Here is a 15,815-nt window from a genome sequence, read left to right on the forward strand (position 1 = left end):
CACAACAACTAGTATCAATAATTTATCAATGATCATGTTCAAATGAGACAAATAAAATACAAGTCACTCATATTCATAAACAATGAGGAGGATATCTCAAGGTCTCAACTTTATGAATAAAAAACGGCCTCATGAACTCATTTTCTTCGGAGTAAACATGTGTTTAAAGACGGAACATATGCAAATGCTTTTGATTGCCTTTGCCTATCAAGCAAGACGAAATCTATTTTCCTGCAAAACCAACCATAAAGCTTGGTTTCGTTTTGGTTACATCAAGTATTTGAAAGGTATGGTCAATCCATCTTTTCAATAACACACTACAAAACACCTTCAAAATCTCTTTAAAAACAATACCAAATACGCATTACATCACCCCATACACATTTTCAGACTGTCCAAAATGCAAACGTAGTTTTTTCAAGCTTACATCCTAAATGTCATGAATAAACACAAGACATTGAATAGAAATGACAGGAGATATCATCCCCAATCTAAAACAAACAACACTGAGACCCAAAGCAGGGACTAATGATTCTTTCCCTTTCCCCAATGAAGGGAATCACACATGCATCAAATCCTAGATAGATATGCCTGGATATGTCACTACATCCACCACTCTGTTCAGTGCTGTCTGATACCCAAAACCAGGTTCCCTGGTTAACTCCAAAGTCCTCTTCATCAAGAGGCAATCTTACCAACCATTAAAAATGGTTATCTGAAAATAGGAAAAAAGGTCAGCCAAGACCAATCACAAGACTTGTCAATCTATATGCAACTTCTGCTTTCAAACTAATTGAAAGGACTACCATGTGCTTCTGAATGCAGCCTATTGCTGACCTTCATCCGATGAAGCACGTGTTAGCCTACGTCGCCTTCTTCGATTTGGAGGACCATCATCTCCAAGATTGCTTGATATATTCAGGTCCGCTTCATCTTCTTCATCCTCCTCGTTGTCATCATTCTCGTCTCTAAGACCCAACAGATTTTCACCCCAGACATAGCGGCGCCTGGAAAAGGTCCCAGTAGCACGACGATGCCTCGGCAACACTCTTGATCTGCCACCTCTTAGCTCAGCTCCAGGGTCCAGCGAACCAATCATCTGAAACAAGAATAAGGTGCTTAACCACCGTCCACCATCAGCAGCACCTCCGTTTCTATCCCTTTCACCCAATCGCCTATCTCCACTTTCAATCACATAGTCACCGACTACCACAGCACCAGGCATGGCTGAACGAATGGTACTGACAATATCATTGTACTCTCTCTGGTCTTCAAGGCGACGCCAAGCTCTCTGTCTAGATGGGTCAACATCAGCCGGACGCACGGTTGGATGAACTCTTCTAGCATGCCTACGCAGCTCCCGGTAGTTACCAATGAATGAACATGATTCTCGAGAGCAGCTTCGAGACTTGAGGTTGAGGTAATTCCTCACCTCTTCTACAACTTTCCAGCCCAAAACTTTTCCACGGCATAAGGGGCACCTCAAATTTGACCCTTCTTCTGACTTCTCTATATCGGTTTCTCCAAGATCAATTGGTAACCATAATTCTCGTGTTCGTTCATCAAGATCGTTATGAACATCGTGGATGCTTGGAGTCAGATTGTGATTCACATGACCTCCGAGTTCCCCACGGGGACTAGAATTTGTCAGGTCCAAATTCCCACTCGAAGTGCCAGTCGAATCATGAGAGCTTCCTGGTAGCAAACTGGTTCCAGAAAAGCTGTCTGAATTTTCTTCTTTCAGCTTTTTAAATCGATCCAAGCAATTTGAATGCCTATAACTAGTATCACATATATATGAACGACATCCCTTGTCATGGGAACTGCAAATAAGAAGCACAGCATTGTGGGGGTGATCCATGCATATGGGGCATGAAGCTTCATCCCATTCCTTGTACAGATCAGATACATCTGCATCACTTGATATGCTTCTTTTTCTACTAGCCATCTATGTGCACTGTGATATGTTACTATTATTGAATGCATCAGCGTCATGGTTTTAATTCGCAGAAAGGTGAGCATATAAACTGGACAGAACTTTAATGTATAAATTGGCAGCAGAAGTGCAACATCATTAAACAAAGGTAGGATCAAAGCAGCACTTTGTTGGGGTGAAAAAAATGTAAATTGTGCCAACTCAAAGAAAGAGCAAATATAATTTTCAATCCATAGACGTGTATAATTGTTCAGCACTTATAATTGTCAATATGTAGAAGTGTATAATTTTCTATTGTGCATTTAGAGAAGATCAATATCTTTAATCTATTCATCTAGCCATGAAATTCTCATTTCCCTGTGCAGGAAATATGCATTGCATCACTGCAAGAAAACCTCTAAACCACCCAAGCTCACCACAATAAGAACTCTCTTCACCTCCGCTGGAGGTCATGACCAAAACTCCAAAAGCAAAGACACTTTAAATTGAGAACAACAAAAGTTTCTCACCCGTTACCTCAAGTTAATCATAATGAAGGAAAGAGACAAATGCATTAATAAAAGTAACTCACAGGCAGGCATGATTGCTGTGAGACCAACCATGACTATAACAAATTCATTATGTAAAACATATGGAATGAGATTAGAACACTTCAAGTGCACGCTAAAACATTGTGCATGAAGGCGCAATTAATAAATCCAAAATGCATTTGTCACCATAGTAACCATTAGACAACAGCTCAAGGGTGAAAACTGCTTTAGGATCCACCTCAAAGGGCACACAGAGATTACTTGATACAAACGTAAGCCAATATAACTACAAGGTTCAGAAATCATGGTGCCTAGTCACTTTAATTTCATTGTACTTCTCCCTAATTCATTCCTCTGACAGCACTAAAAATACCTCTTTGTATGAGTTACCTGGATATTGAGAAAGGCGGCAATTACTTGGCACAATGAGTGTTAGAGATGATAGTTACCAAAACAATCCAGTACTCAACTAAAAGAAACAAGACAGGGAAGTGCCTGACGCACTCCACAACCAATTCCCTGATTAATCACACAGACAAAAAGAAACGAAGAATACCTACTATACAAACAGTAAATATGTTCAACAGCTACAGAAATTGAAAGATGTCACAAGACAGAACTGACATAGAAAGTAACTTAACCCAGTGATAACTGCATTAACAAACATAAATCATCACTACAGATCACAGACATCAGATTGTTATGAAGGCAATAACAACACATCCTTGAATACAAATATAGGCCATTCAATTTTACTCACCAGGAAAAGGTACTGAGGTTTCTCTTTTACTGGCAGCTTCAGAACCTTATAAAATGGGATCTGAATCTTATAACGCTCTGATTTAGCAAATGATATAATACAGTGTCTTTAGTTGACCTTATAGCACATCAGATGGCAACTGGTCACGGGCAATTCTTGTTCGAATTCACGAAATATACAATCCTAAAATTCTTGGAGTAATTATGCTTCAAGTAAATGATTATTGACTATTTCTTGAGCCAAAATCAGCGAGTCCCACAGCCTGCAGTAGTATTCTGGAATAGAAAATTGTTATTTGCACAACATGATCCAGCTTTCTAATCAAACAGCAAATAAGCAAAATTACAAACAAGCATGTTGCAGCAGAGAGACAATCAAACCAGACACAAGTCAGCGACATTAAATCCAGCCAACAAAACCTAATTAATTTACAGCAGTAAATCTAACTGAAATATTAACCCAATTCTATAAAATTGCCAGGATCATCATCTCATCGTTCAACATACTAGAACCCACTTCACCTTGCCTGCCAGGCTGGTACAAGCCCTGGTAAGTACAAGAATGTATGGCAACTGGAATCACAAAGAACAACCTCACCAGACAAAACTTACCTTGCAGTCCCTGCTAAATCTAATCCTGAAATTAACTCGTTCGCAGTTAACAGGTGAACTTAGACCCAGAAGACAAAAAAAGATTAAAATTCACAAAGTATTAAGACGGCAAGAACTTATCATCAATTTAAAAATTTTACCATTACAACATACCACCCCTAACAAAAATCCAAGAAGCCATCATCAATCTCTTTCAACAACAAAGTATTCCCCTCCCAGATCACCGTTTTTCAAGTATAAAAGTACCAGAAAGATCCTTTACTACATCTGCACATTAATCAATAACAGAATTGTACATGCCCACATGTATATATAAGATAGATCAGAACGATCAGGAACAACTCAAACCAAACAAACATCCGATTAAGGTAAACTAGAAATCAAGAATATTAAAGGTGCGGAATTACAGTTGGAGAAATTAGAGATGGTCCGGCGATTATCCTCTGATTGATTGATTGTGGAGGAGTTCAATTTTATAATTTTTAGGTGGAATTTACGAGATAGCGTCCGATGAAAGTGGGTTGATATTCTGGGAAAAGAGCTCCGTATGAGGATTTCTGATACACCCTGGAAACTACAGATTGAGATGAAAAAGTACTTGGAGGATTAAAAGAGAATAACAACCGCCGCTTTTATACACTGTATTTGAAAACACAAAATTTAGAGCAATTCATTTAACCTAAACGACAAGAGAAAGAGGAACGGTGAAAGTGAAACATATTAACAACCGCCTCTTTTATGACCATAATATATACTCATTCTATGCCAATCTATTCCTCTATTTCTATACAAAAACAAAATCACGACCGATAATAACACTGTTGCATCAATTTTTTATGAATTCATCAATCAGTAAAATAATTAATTTATTTAATTTTTTAAATTTTATATTAATTACTAAATTAACATTTTTTTTCTTTTTTTAATATAATACATTAATTTATATATTTTATTTTTATTTATAATATTATTTATATACATAAACGACGTGCCATAACAATTAGTATAAAAAAAAGGATTTGCGACGAGATGCCGTCACTCAAAAATGGTTAGTAACAATAAAGGTAAATTACGTGTGACTTCTTTGAAACTTGATATACTAAATAAATATAATTATATATTTCTTTTGAAACTTTTTACCATGTGATATAAGTATATAATGTTTAGATGGTAATACGAAAATATCAATTTTACTCTATTGATTTTAATTTTAAAAAATTATAAAAAAAATAATATGCTGTGGGACGACATTATTATAAATTATATATATATTAGAAATGGAGAGGAAACGAAGATCCTTGTGAAGAAGAACCAACATCGATTGTTGGTGATTAGAATCACCTAAATTTGTGGTCCAATACTGGCCGGTCCACTCAATAACGGGGCTGGCCGAAATGTTAGTAAACACTCCACTAAGAGAGTGTTTGGTTAAAGTTTTTTTAAAATATCTTATTTTAGAAATAAACTCCTGAAGTGTTTGGATAAAAAAAGATTGTTGAATTTTATAAGATGTTAGAATGCTTGGCATAATAAGGCCTTTTATTGATAAAATGATTAAAAATGACATGATATTATTAGAATCAAATAATTGTTATTTCTTGACGTATTTTATTTTAAATGTTTTTAAAATACTTTTATAAATAGTATACCTTAGTTTAACTCGGAACCAAAACTTGATAAATAATTATTTTACGATAATAAAAAAATAACGAATTATTGCCTAAACATTTGAATAAAAATGATATATATGTATATTCATGCTAATCGAGTATTAATATAGATATGTAATTGATATTTTCTTTGTTAATGCAATGTCTATTTCTAGTCGTATAATTTATAGTGTTTTGAATTTATATTTTTTCGTTAAATATAATATTAATACTATTTTTTTATTTTTATTTAATTATAATAATTTATTATTAAATAATTAAATATTTTTTTTTCATGTTAGAAAAATTAAATAACAATAAATTCTTTAAAAATCCTAGAGAGCTTATACGATATTTTAGAAAAACTTAGCCAAACACTCACTTTTCTCAAATTTTATATTAATTGATAAACTCGTAATTTTATTTTTTTAATACAATGTATTAAATTATATATTTTATTATTATTTATAATTTTTTTTAAAATATAAAAAAATATTTATTATATGTACGTAAAAATAACGTGGCACCCACTTGCTAATTCTAATAGAGAAAAAGGCAGATATTTCCCCACCAACACTATCATAATTCCTTTTGATTTTTTCTCCTTTTTGTTTGATACCTTATCTCTTTGTTTTGTAGGGTGCACCTCATTCCAAACACACATCAAACTTTTGTCACTGTCCTTCAACAAAAGTTACAAATCAGTATTAAATGAATTGAATTTTTATTCATTTATTTATTTATGCTAATATAAGCAAGTTCGCTCAATTTTGATAAATAAAAAAAAAATATTTATTAAATAAAACAAACGATAAGAATAATATATGTAATTTTTTAAATCAAAATATTTTATAAATAATTATACAAAATTTTAGAAGAGAGCAACGTAATTATTCATAATAATAAATAACAAATGCACAATAAATTTTAAAATTATTTATTATAAAAGATAATATTTATACTAATATAAAATGAAAAGCCTTTCCACACTCACAAACGGCGGTTAATGACATAGCCGTATCAATTTTTTATGAAGTCAAAAACGTCATTCCTGATAAAATAACTAACCTATTCATCTTTTTCAAATTTCACTAAGTGATATACTTTACACTTATTTATAATATATTTGAAAGTGTGAAATAGGAACGACGAATCATAATAGCTGGTATATATATATAGGGACAATTTTACTCTCATTTCCTAAGATTTGGTATAGTTACATGTAAATTTTTTGTGATTCGATAAATTATATTTAGTATTTATAAGATTTACTTTTATATGATCAATAAATTATTTTGTGAATTAAAAATTATAAATATTAATAAAAAATTAAATAAAAATTAATATTTATCCATAATGCAAGGCAAATAATTTAAATTGCTACGTAAAGAAGTAACGAACGGATGTTGAAGAGTGGCGCTTAATGGAGGAGACACGAGAACGGGCAAGCGTTGACCGTTGCGTTGAATTGCTATGGACAGTTCTTTTTTGTTTGACGTACAGTTCTTTTTTGATTCCCACTCCTCTGAACGTGGCCCCGTCTTTCTTTCTCTTTCTCCCTCTACCTCTACACGCTTCAACCCATCAATTTACTATCTGTAGTTGATGCGTAAGACAAACTACACGTAGTTGTTTCTGGAAGAATCTGTAGATCTGGATCAAACGCGGAATCCACCGGAGGCGGTGGCGCAGCCAATGGCGAAGGCAAGCTCTTCGTCGAGTTCTGGAGAAGTATCCGTCAGGTTCGAGGAAGGTACTTCGGAGGCGACCACTACTCCAGTCGATAGTAGCGTTGCTGCCGGCGCTGGTGCCTCAGCTTCTTCGTCTGTCCCGCTTTCCAATGGCGGCGGCAGCAGCAGCAAGTCTTCTGGTGAGTCAGGGCTTTTCTTTTAAGAATTAAGTTAATGAATTGCAGGATTATGGGAATTGAAGTTCGGAAAAGGAGTGGATGATTTAGTGTTTAGTTGTTTGTGCTTGGGGCCGTGACTTTATTTACATTTTGAGTTTAAATTAGATGCATTGTTAAATTGGGTGGTTGATGTTGGAAGGGAGTACGGGACCGATTTTTCCCAGAGTAAATACCATGCCGCCGGAAATCTTGAATTCTGAGAAGCTAGAGCTGCCTGTGGGTTTCCAAAGATCAAAGACCGAGAGGCAAAGACATGATAATAGGCTTGCTGAAGAGGCTGCGCAGATTTTTGATGACCGAATTCCTGTGCAGCAGAAGGTAAAGATCCTTTTCAGAGCTTCAAGTGTGGTTTTAACACCGGCGGTATCATGCATAGTTCTTCATTCTTTCTTTGTATAACTTTGTAGGTCGCGAAAATTAATCTGAAATGTTTGCTATTTGGATTGAATAAATTATCAAATGATTTTTCTCATTAATATTTGTCTTTCTGTTCGCAATAAGTACTTCAATATGAAAAAGGATTTTGTCTATCATAAGTTTGTCTATAGATCATGAACTCTTTGATTAGCTTGTGCTGGAGATTTGTCAACTAGGTTCATATCCATTGTTTGTTAGTTGCATACCACATCCATTATTGGGATATAATGTAAAATCATTTATGATTTATGGGGTATCACCTGGAGTAATTTTTTCCCTGGTGCTTGGCTACTTGTAATTTGACATGTATCTCTGCTGTTATGCACATATCTTAAGTAGTAACGTAGAAGCAGGTTTCTTTTATCTTTATTCTTTACATATTTTTCTAATTTCTTTTTCCAATACCAGGTTATGATCAATGCTTGTATAAGTAATCTTCTTTCTATTGTGATAGACCTCTAAATTTAATGTCAATGCAATATGCTAGCTAGTGACCTCATCTTATTCACCAGAATTTGTCTTGTAATCTTTGTGAATGCTGTATCCTCAATTTCATGCTGAATTATCTATTTCAGTAGAATGCTACATTTCAAATAACTTTTGGACACATGAACCTGTTTAATCATGCTTGCTTGCCTAGATTTTGATTAAATAGTTAAAATACTTCAACTTAATTTGTTGAACAGAATACATGCCTGGGTTTTCGTTAAATATTTAAAACATTGCAGCTCAAATTGTTGAACAGAATTGCTACTGTTAAAGACGATGGAACTGTAGAATTTGAAGTTCCGGGTGATGTTGAACCTCATAATCTCAGAGTTGGTTCGGAGAGTGTCTATAATGAAGTTGACGAAGATCCACTTGATGCAACAGAACTTCAGTATATTCCTCCAATGCAAATTGTCATGCTTATTGTTGGAACTCGTGGAGATGTGCAGCCATTTGTTGCAATAGGAAAGCGACTACAGGTATTAACTTGATATTGCATTAGATTCGCTAGACCTCATCCATGAACTTGTAGTATACTTGTTTAAAAATTACAGATGAACTAAGTACTGGCAAATTGGTGTGCGAAGTTTACCTGCTTTGCTCTTGAAGGAGAAAATGAAAATTTCTTAATCAGAAAACAACACCCAACTTATTTTCACTATTCCAGCTATTATCTCTTTGGGTTTCCTTATGAAGTTGTTGACGGAGGATGCTTGGGTGCAGGATTATGGTCATCGAGTTAGATTGGCCACACATTCCAATTTCAAAGAGTTTGTGTTGACATCTGGGTTGGAATTCTATCCCCTTGGTGGGGATCCAAAAGTTCTTGCCGGATGTATGTTCCGAATACTCATATTTTGTTCATTTTTCAGTCAATATCTGATGACCTGATGTGATAATACATTTGAACGTCTTACTAGCTATTCAACAGACTAAAACGTTGAAACGAAGTAATAGTGTCCATATATGTTCAGGGAACTTTGTGAAAATAGCAATATGTTGCCAAGCATCTTGAGAGGCCTGCATACACAGGTGATGTATGACAGAAAAGGAGCACATGTCATTTAAAGGAACTTTTCTGTGCTTGCATAATTGCACAAGAAATTCAGAGGTTGCAGATTTTAGGAAATTTATGTAATAATATGTTTGTTCAACCACATATTCTGAAAAGTAAGCTTTAAATTTCTTACATATTAAGTATTTTAAGCACCTATAGTATCACTGTGACGCCAAAGGAAATAAATTCAGTGATTTGGAGGGAAAGCACTCAGAGAGGCTGAAAACGTAATGAAGAGTGCTATTGCTGGCATCATACTTTTTTGCATTCCAACATCCTTTTGGTTTCTTGCTCTCTCTTGGAGTGCAATGTTCACATTTCAGCTGATAATAGTTTATGACGTGCATAAACAGAAAACTCACTAGAAAGTTAATAATATATGGCACAATGCGACAATCTTAGGTTTTGATATTACTGTCATTTCTGTGATAGGTAGCTTTTTGGCTGGTAGAACGTACACTTTTTAGCTTCCTTTCTGAAACTTCGCCTAGAGTGTTTAACCGCATGATCGATTTCATTTCCAAATGTGAAAGTCTACTATGCTCTTGATATCATCTGTAAGCATTTTCATTATATTGATATTCTTTGTTATGCATTTAAAACTTCAGATTATCATTATGCTGTGTTGAAAAACTTTTTTGCAGCATGAATGCTTCCTTTTGTTATTGAAAATATTTATCCTTTTATTTCACATGGCAGAATGCATAATAAACTTACGGTTTCATGCTTTCTTTTCCACAGACATGGTAAAAAATAAAGGGTTCTTGCCTTCAGGGCCTTCAGAAATACCTATACAAAGAAATCAAATGAAGGAAATAATATATTCACTACTTCCAGCATGCAAAGAGCCGGACATTGACTCTGGGATTCCTTTCAAAGCAGATGCAATCATTGCTAATCCTCCTGCATATGGTTAGACTATATGACCAACCAATCCTTTTCTTCACTTTTCTTGTTTAAAATTATGTAATTTCTAATCTTGTATTACATGGTTGAATATTTTCACCATTTCCCTTGCAATGTCCATATGATGGACAAGCTCTGAGTTATTGGTTTAGATTGGTCTTTCTTTCCTCTGCTACTTCTTGTGGCATGTATATTGATTGAATTACCTCTTTTTCAATATCTTTTCGCAGCAGGCATCACGAGATCCATGATTTAACATTTCTTAGAAAAGCCGTTAATTTTTGCACATGTGGCCATAGATGTCTATACAGTTATGCAGCTTCAGGTGTACATGAATGCATTTTAATATAGAATTGCCCTGTCTCCTCTGTATCTTGTCCTCAATTTTTGTCAATAGTGTCGTATCCCTAAATGCATATGCTACTTTTGTATCCGCTTGTGAATGGGCATTAAGTTTGCTCAACAACCTAATCAACTTAGGTTACACTGGGTCACCTTGGTGATAGAGGTCTAATGTTGACATTTATATGTATTGACTGATTGAAAAGTTAATGCATCTTCTAAACCTGGACACTGCTGCAGGGCATACACATGTCGCCGAAGCATTGAAAGTACCAATTCATATATTTTTCACAATGCCGTGGACGTAAGTTTTGTCTGGATTATTTGGACCCATTGAGAAATATTCCTTTTTCTTTTTGGATTTGGAAAAAAAAAGTAGTCTGGTTGATCTCTCAACAATTTGTTCCTTTTGTTAATTACCTTCTCATCTTTCTTAATGATAGTCTGTTCTGCCAGGCCAACCAGTGAATTCCCCCATCCGTTGTCTCGTGTTAAGCAATCAGCTGGATATAGAGTGCGTTTGAAGAATCCTTATTTTGTATTTCTAGCATTTTTTCATTGTTTATAAAGTAACATCATTTTATTTTAGCCTTTTGTAACATCTTTTTCTTTGCAGTTGTCATATCAGATTGTTGACTCCTTGATTTGGCTGGGAATAAGAGACATGATAAATGATGTTAGGAAAAAAAAGCTGAAGCTACGGCCAATCACTTATTTAAGTGGTTCACAAGGGTCTGAGTCGGATATTCCGCATGGATATATATGGAGTCCTCACCTCGTTCCAAAACCAAAAGGTTTTCATTTTCCTAAAAAGTATCTTATTATGATGAATATGGTGCTTGTGCCAAGTGTGACTTCAATACCATATTTAAACACGACTCTAAGTTAGTTGTCATCATTATATGTTACTGCTTGTGAGTTATGTTTCATCCATAAGAGCATCATTGCTCACATTTGTTAAATTGATTGTTGCTGATTAAGCTCTATAGCTATATTGTCTTGCAGATTGGGGACCCAAGGTTGATGTTGTTGGATTTTGCTTCCTTGATCTTGCCTCAAACTATGAGCCACCCGAATCACTTTTAAACTGGCTTAAAGCTGGTACAAAGCCCATCTATATTGGGTTTGGCAGTCTTGTGAGTATCCAAGCTCCTCTACATCCCAGCAGTAACCCTACACCCCTCCATAAGGAGAAAACAAACAAAACAAAGAGATAGGGGAGATAGATAGATCTTTCTCTTGTTTCCGCAAATTATTTTCTATCATTTATCTCCTTGTGGTGATATAGATGAATTGATACAGAGATATGTTTAAGGTCACTGTTCTTTTGTGTTCTTTTTAATCAAAGCTTCCTTTGACATATCAAATGAGTTGCAACTGTGTTATTGGAGTGAGCTCCAATTGTTTGTCTCAACTGCATCAGGGTTACTGGATCATTGTAAGCCCACTTTAATCTGTTGGAAACTGTTCTACACTCAAGAACCCTGTGGTAAAATTTAAATAATTGATGGAGAACTTCCTTTGACAAAAACCGTATGAAACAATTATTAGTAGGTTTGCAAACATAATATTTTTGTTATAGGTGCCTATGTAAGTTTTTAAAGTTATTTATGGTTAGAATAGGACATGCTCCATATTCTTCATGGAATAGTGACATTTTACTTGTGCGGTAGTGCATCCTTTAGCTGTTGCTTTGAACTGATGCATGCTTCTCTTTATGTTTTTCCTCTTCTACGTCATGGTCCTTCAAATATGTTTCGTCAGTAATTTCTTAAGGTGTCGTGACTTAGCTTCTGTTTTCTGGAAAACAAGGACTGTTGTCAACTTCAATTTGTTTCCTATTTCAGCCTGTTCAAGAGCCCGAGAAAATGACACAGATAATTGTTGAAGCTTTAGAAATAACTAAACAGAGGGGGATAATTAACAAAGGATGGGGTGGCCTTGGTAACTGTGAGTTCCCTTTTCCTTCGTTGATCTTTTCTAAAATTACTTTTCATGATTCTCAGTCATATATTTCCTTTAAACTGGCTCATTTAGAATCTAATGCTTCTTCTCAGTGGCGGAAGACAAGGACTTTGTATATCTGCTGGATAACTGTCCTCATGACTGGCTTTTCTTGCAATGTGCTGCTGTGGTGAGTTATTTAGTTTTAGCTGTTGCATCTTGACCTTTTACCATTTTCTTTTCTTGTATTTCTTTATTTATGGTGAGCTTAAGTACAATTTTCCTTTTCATTTCTTTATTTATGGTGTGTTTGTACTAGCATCCTTATTGCACAGTAAATTTGAAATGTTCTTCTAATCATCAAATTCAATGTGCATAAATTGTCCTGAGATGCAGCTCTTACCAAAAGAAATTGTGTTTCATGTTTCATTCTCCCAGGGGGTAGATTGCTAAGTGTGTTATGGTAGCGAGGCAGTTTGTTGGTGATAATCTTTGTGTTGCATCCAAAACAATAGAAAATCCAGGAAAACGCTTGTGTGTATGTGGCAATATGGAGTGATTTCGAATCTGGAGAGTCTAATTTGAGCACTAAGGTGAATACTTTTTCCTCCTATTTGTTTTCAGGTGCACCATGGGGGTGCAGGAACAACAGCTGCTGGTCTTAAAGCTGCGGTAATGATTCAATGACATAGTTGGATCCATTTTCTGCACCTGTGACTTTGTGTTTGATTAATATTTTTTTTCTGGCAATACAGTGCCCGACAACCATCATCCCATTCTTTGGTGACCAACCTTTTTGGGGAGAAAGGGTCCATGCCAGGGGTGTAGGTCCTCCCCCAATTCCAGTCGATGAATTTTCACTTAAGAAGTTGGTCGATGCTATCAACTTTATGCTAGATCCCAAGGTACAGTGCTTTAAATTTTTCTATGGTATGGTTGAAGAGCTTGAAGTTCTTTTAGCATCCTACATGAAGACAGCATGGAATTAAACTCAAAATATTGCGATATATGTATGGATTTTAATTCTTGTTGGGGGGTTTCCCCTCCCGTTTTGTCAAGTTGTGCTTGCATTTGTAGGTATCGACAAAAAAACTTCACTTGTGAATATGAGCTAATGCATAGAGTTGGCAATAGATAGGAGAAACTACTTTAGGTTTGAATGCAACTAGGTTGGTTTTATGCAGGTCAAGGAGCGCGCAGTTGAGCTTGCAAAGGCCATGGAAAATGAAGATGGGGTTACAGGAGCTGTGAAGGCATTTTTTAAACATCTTCCCCGCACAAAACTCGATCCTGACCCTAAACCAACATCATCGAATTTTTTCTCCATTAGGAGATGCTTTGGTTGTTCCTAGAAGTGTGAATAACGTTTTCCATTTCCCCTAGTGTGTATTCTTCATCTGTATTAAAATCATATAATTTGATTTGCTTGAGTATCATTTTACAGAATACTTCTTCATACCAAGAGCTACTTTCTAATGTCATTCATATATGTATATTTTTATGGCCTCACCTTATCCACACACCCCCGATACCCTGAGCTGATGTTGTGGGGCATCTCAATGAGTAATGTCTAGTTTGCATAAATTAACTGTGTTTTGAACTCTTGGTGCTAGGAAAATTACATCAAGAATTCCTAATTGCTGGGAGGCAATGTTCTGTTGCATCATCAAAATGTGGTTGTGGCTTCCTTTTTCTTCATTTTCTTCATCAAAATTGTAGTACCAACAGAATACACCTCTTGAAAGGTTACGTCTATCAGGGGTTTGAATTCAATTGCTCTTTTTCTTCCTTTTTGGTAGCGAAAACTCTTGTTCGGTTGACATATGACGTGTGGATGGTTTGTTGAGTAGCAGTTTATGAACTAGTTCTTTTTGTTGTTGAGGGACTTTAAATTGATTTGCATTCCTTTCTTATTTTTTATAATTAAGAAACTAAAAATAATCTGAAGCGAATTTTCAGGGAAGGCTTTTATTGACTCATTTGTTTTTTTTATAACGACCTACAACATGTAATTCTGTTCAACTGATTGCCTGACGTAATTCTCAGTCATTTACCCCCACCCTTCCACCTTAAATAAAGAAAACAAAAAAAAGAATTGTCAACAGGATCCTTCATGGGCTAAAATTATATCCTAGACCAGTGCAGCTCACTGTTCTATTGGACTACAAACCAATTAAATCAGTTGGGGGGGGGGGGGGGGAGGGGAACTTGACACCACCACAATGATTTGTTAAGTGGCAGATGTCTTCAAATTAAATTTAGTTGAATTTAATTACATATCAAATATATTATATTTATTGTATAATTAATTTAAATTTAATCGAATTAAAATTTCTCAAATACGAAGAAGACGACAAAAAAATAAAAGACACACAAGAAAAGCATGAAAGAAACCGGCTGCAAGAGGAAAGGAACACAACACCTAAGGGGTCAGAATGTTAGATAGTTGGGACTCAATTTCCCTGTTCATTAATACACATTTACCAATCACTTCCCTCTCTCCCTCATCACTATGCTCAGAACTCTTGGGAAGAATAAATACTTCCACATTTATGTTTCCCTTTTCTCATTATTTTGAAAAACTAAATCCCATTGAACCCGTTTTAATCACCGCAACTAAAGGAATTTAATCAATATAAAATATTAATTTCGTCGATTTTTTTTAGAATATTTGATCATCGTATATACTCATACAAAAAATACATTATGAATTAGTTATACTGTCTGCTATCAACCCACAACACACCTAATCATATAAGTGACAAAGTTGGATATTGTCAGTAAAATTCAAACTCGTGACGTTGTAACAAAAATTTATTAATGAGGTAACCACTGAAGCAGGTGTTGGTAGCGCATTTATGATTCTCTTATCCCTTCCCTTCGCAATCCCATGCACACACCTTCTGCAGCCTATTGAAATGCCAATGCACTGTTTTCTATAAATGGGATACTCTGGAGAGACAGACATCTCTTCAAGCTTCAAACATAGCCTCTCACCCCTCTCTGGAGATCTGCTGGTTGAAGAGGAATGGAGGGCGTAAACGTATCTCAAAATGGTACAACCAACCATGCACAAGATACAAGAAAATCATTCTCTTGTCTGTATTGTTCAAGGAAGTTTCACAGTTCACAAGCTTTAGGTGGCCATCAAAACGCTCACAAAAGAGAGAGAACCGCCGCGAGGAGAAGCAAGAGGACTACTTCCGATTACGCCCTAATTAACAGCCTCTCACCGCCGGTGGTGTTTTCTCCCAACTATCCGATT

General features: G+C 35.4%; 2 protein-coding genes across 8 annotated transcripts; one reads left to right on the forward strand and one right to left on the reverse strand.

The window, feature by feature from the left end:
- Window positions 1-322: 322 nt before the first annotated feature.
- Window positions 323-4,545, reverse strand: LOC105165711 (uncharacterized). 5 transcript variants are annotated; one of them, XM_088881859.1, is made up of 3 exons: window positions 4,245-4,545; window positions 838-3,501; window positions 323-715 (listed from the first exon to the last, which is right to left on the reverse strand). In XM_088881859.1, exons 2-3 carry the CDS (start codon window positions 1,946-1,948, stop codon window positions 702-704), a joined length of 1,125 nt encoding a protein of 374 aa, XP_088737985.1. In that variant the 5' UTR covers window positions 1,949-3,501; window positions 4,245-4,545; the 3' UTR covers window positions 323-701. The 5 variants fall into 5 exon arrangements, with proteins under 5 accessions (XP_088737985.1, XP_088737988.1, XP_088737989.1 ...); XM_088881862.1 differs by having other exon boundaries at window positions 838-1,957; window positions 3,227-4,545; XM_088881863.1 differs by having other exon boundaries at window positions 838-1,891; window positions 3,227-4,544.
- A 2,377-nt stretch (window positions 4,546-6,922) lies between these two features.
- Window positions 6,923-14,006, forward strand: LOC105165710 (sterol 3-beta-glucosyltransferase UGT80A2). 3 transcript variants are annotated; one of them, XM_011084808.3, is made up of 14 exons: window positions 6,934-7,356; window positions 7,535-7,713; window positions 8,541-8,780; window positions 9,025-9,136; window positions 10,100-10,270; window positions 10,847-10,910; window positions 11,063-11,120; window positions 11,223-11,400; window positions 11,612-11,742; window positions 12,454-12,556; window positions 12,664-12,740; window positions 13,175-13,222; window positions 13,306-13,455; window positions 13,735-14,006. In XM_011084808.3, exons 1-14 carry the CDS (start codon window positions 7,182-7,184, stop codon window positions 13,900-13,902), a joined length of 1,854 nt encoding a protein of 617 aa, XP_011083110.1. In that variant the 5' UTR covers window positions 6,934-7,181; the 3' UTR covers window positions 13,903-14,006. The 3 variants fall into 3 exon arrangements, with proteins under 3 accessions (XP_088737791.1, XP_011083110.1, XP_011083111.1); XM_011084809.3 differs by having other exon boundaries at window positions 7,216-7,356; window positions 8,558-8,780; XM_088881665.1 differs by lacking the exons at window positions 13,175-13,222; window positions 13,306-13,455; window positions 13,735-14,006 and adding an exon at window positions 12,989-13,164 and having other exon boundaries at window positions 6,923-7,356.
- The last annotated feature ends 1,809 nt before the right edge of the window (window positions 14,007-15,815 follow it).

Source organism: Sesamum indicum, linkage group LG6 (genome assembly GCF_026168435.1).
Source record: "Sesamum indicum cultivar Baizhima isolate 11 linkage group LG6, ASM2616843v1, whole genome shotgun sequence".
NCBI lineage: Eukaryota > Viridiplantae > Streptophyta > Magnoliopsida > Lamiales > Pedaliaceae > Sesamum > Sesamum indicum.

Bases quoted from the DNA above. Each gene is read 5' to 3' on its own strand.
- LOC105165711 (XM_088881859.1), bottom strand. From the start codon at position 1,948: ATGGCTAGTAGAAAAAGAAGCATATCAAGTGATGCAGATGTATCTGAT.
- LOC105165710 (XM_011084808.3), top strand. From the start codon at position 7,182: ATGGCGAAGGCAAGCTCTTCGTCGAGTTCTGGAGAAGTATCCGTCAGG. The intron at 12,557-12,663 runs GTGAGTTCCCTT...GCTTCTTCTCAG, and splicing joins ATGGGGTGGCCTTGGTAACT to TGGCGGAAGACAAGGACTTT. The intron at 13,223-13,305 runs GTAATGATTCAA...CTGGCAATACAG, and splicing joins CTGCTGGTCTTAAAGCTGCG to TGCCCGACAACCATCATCCC.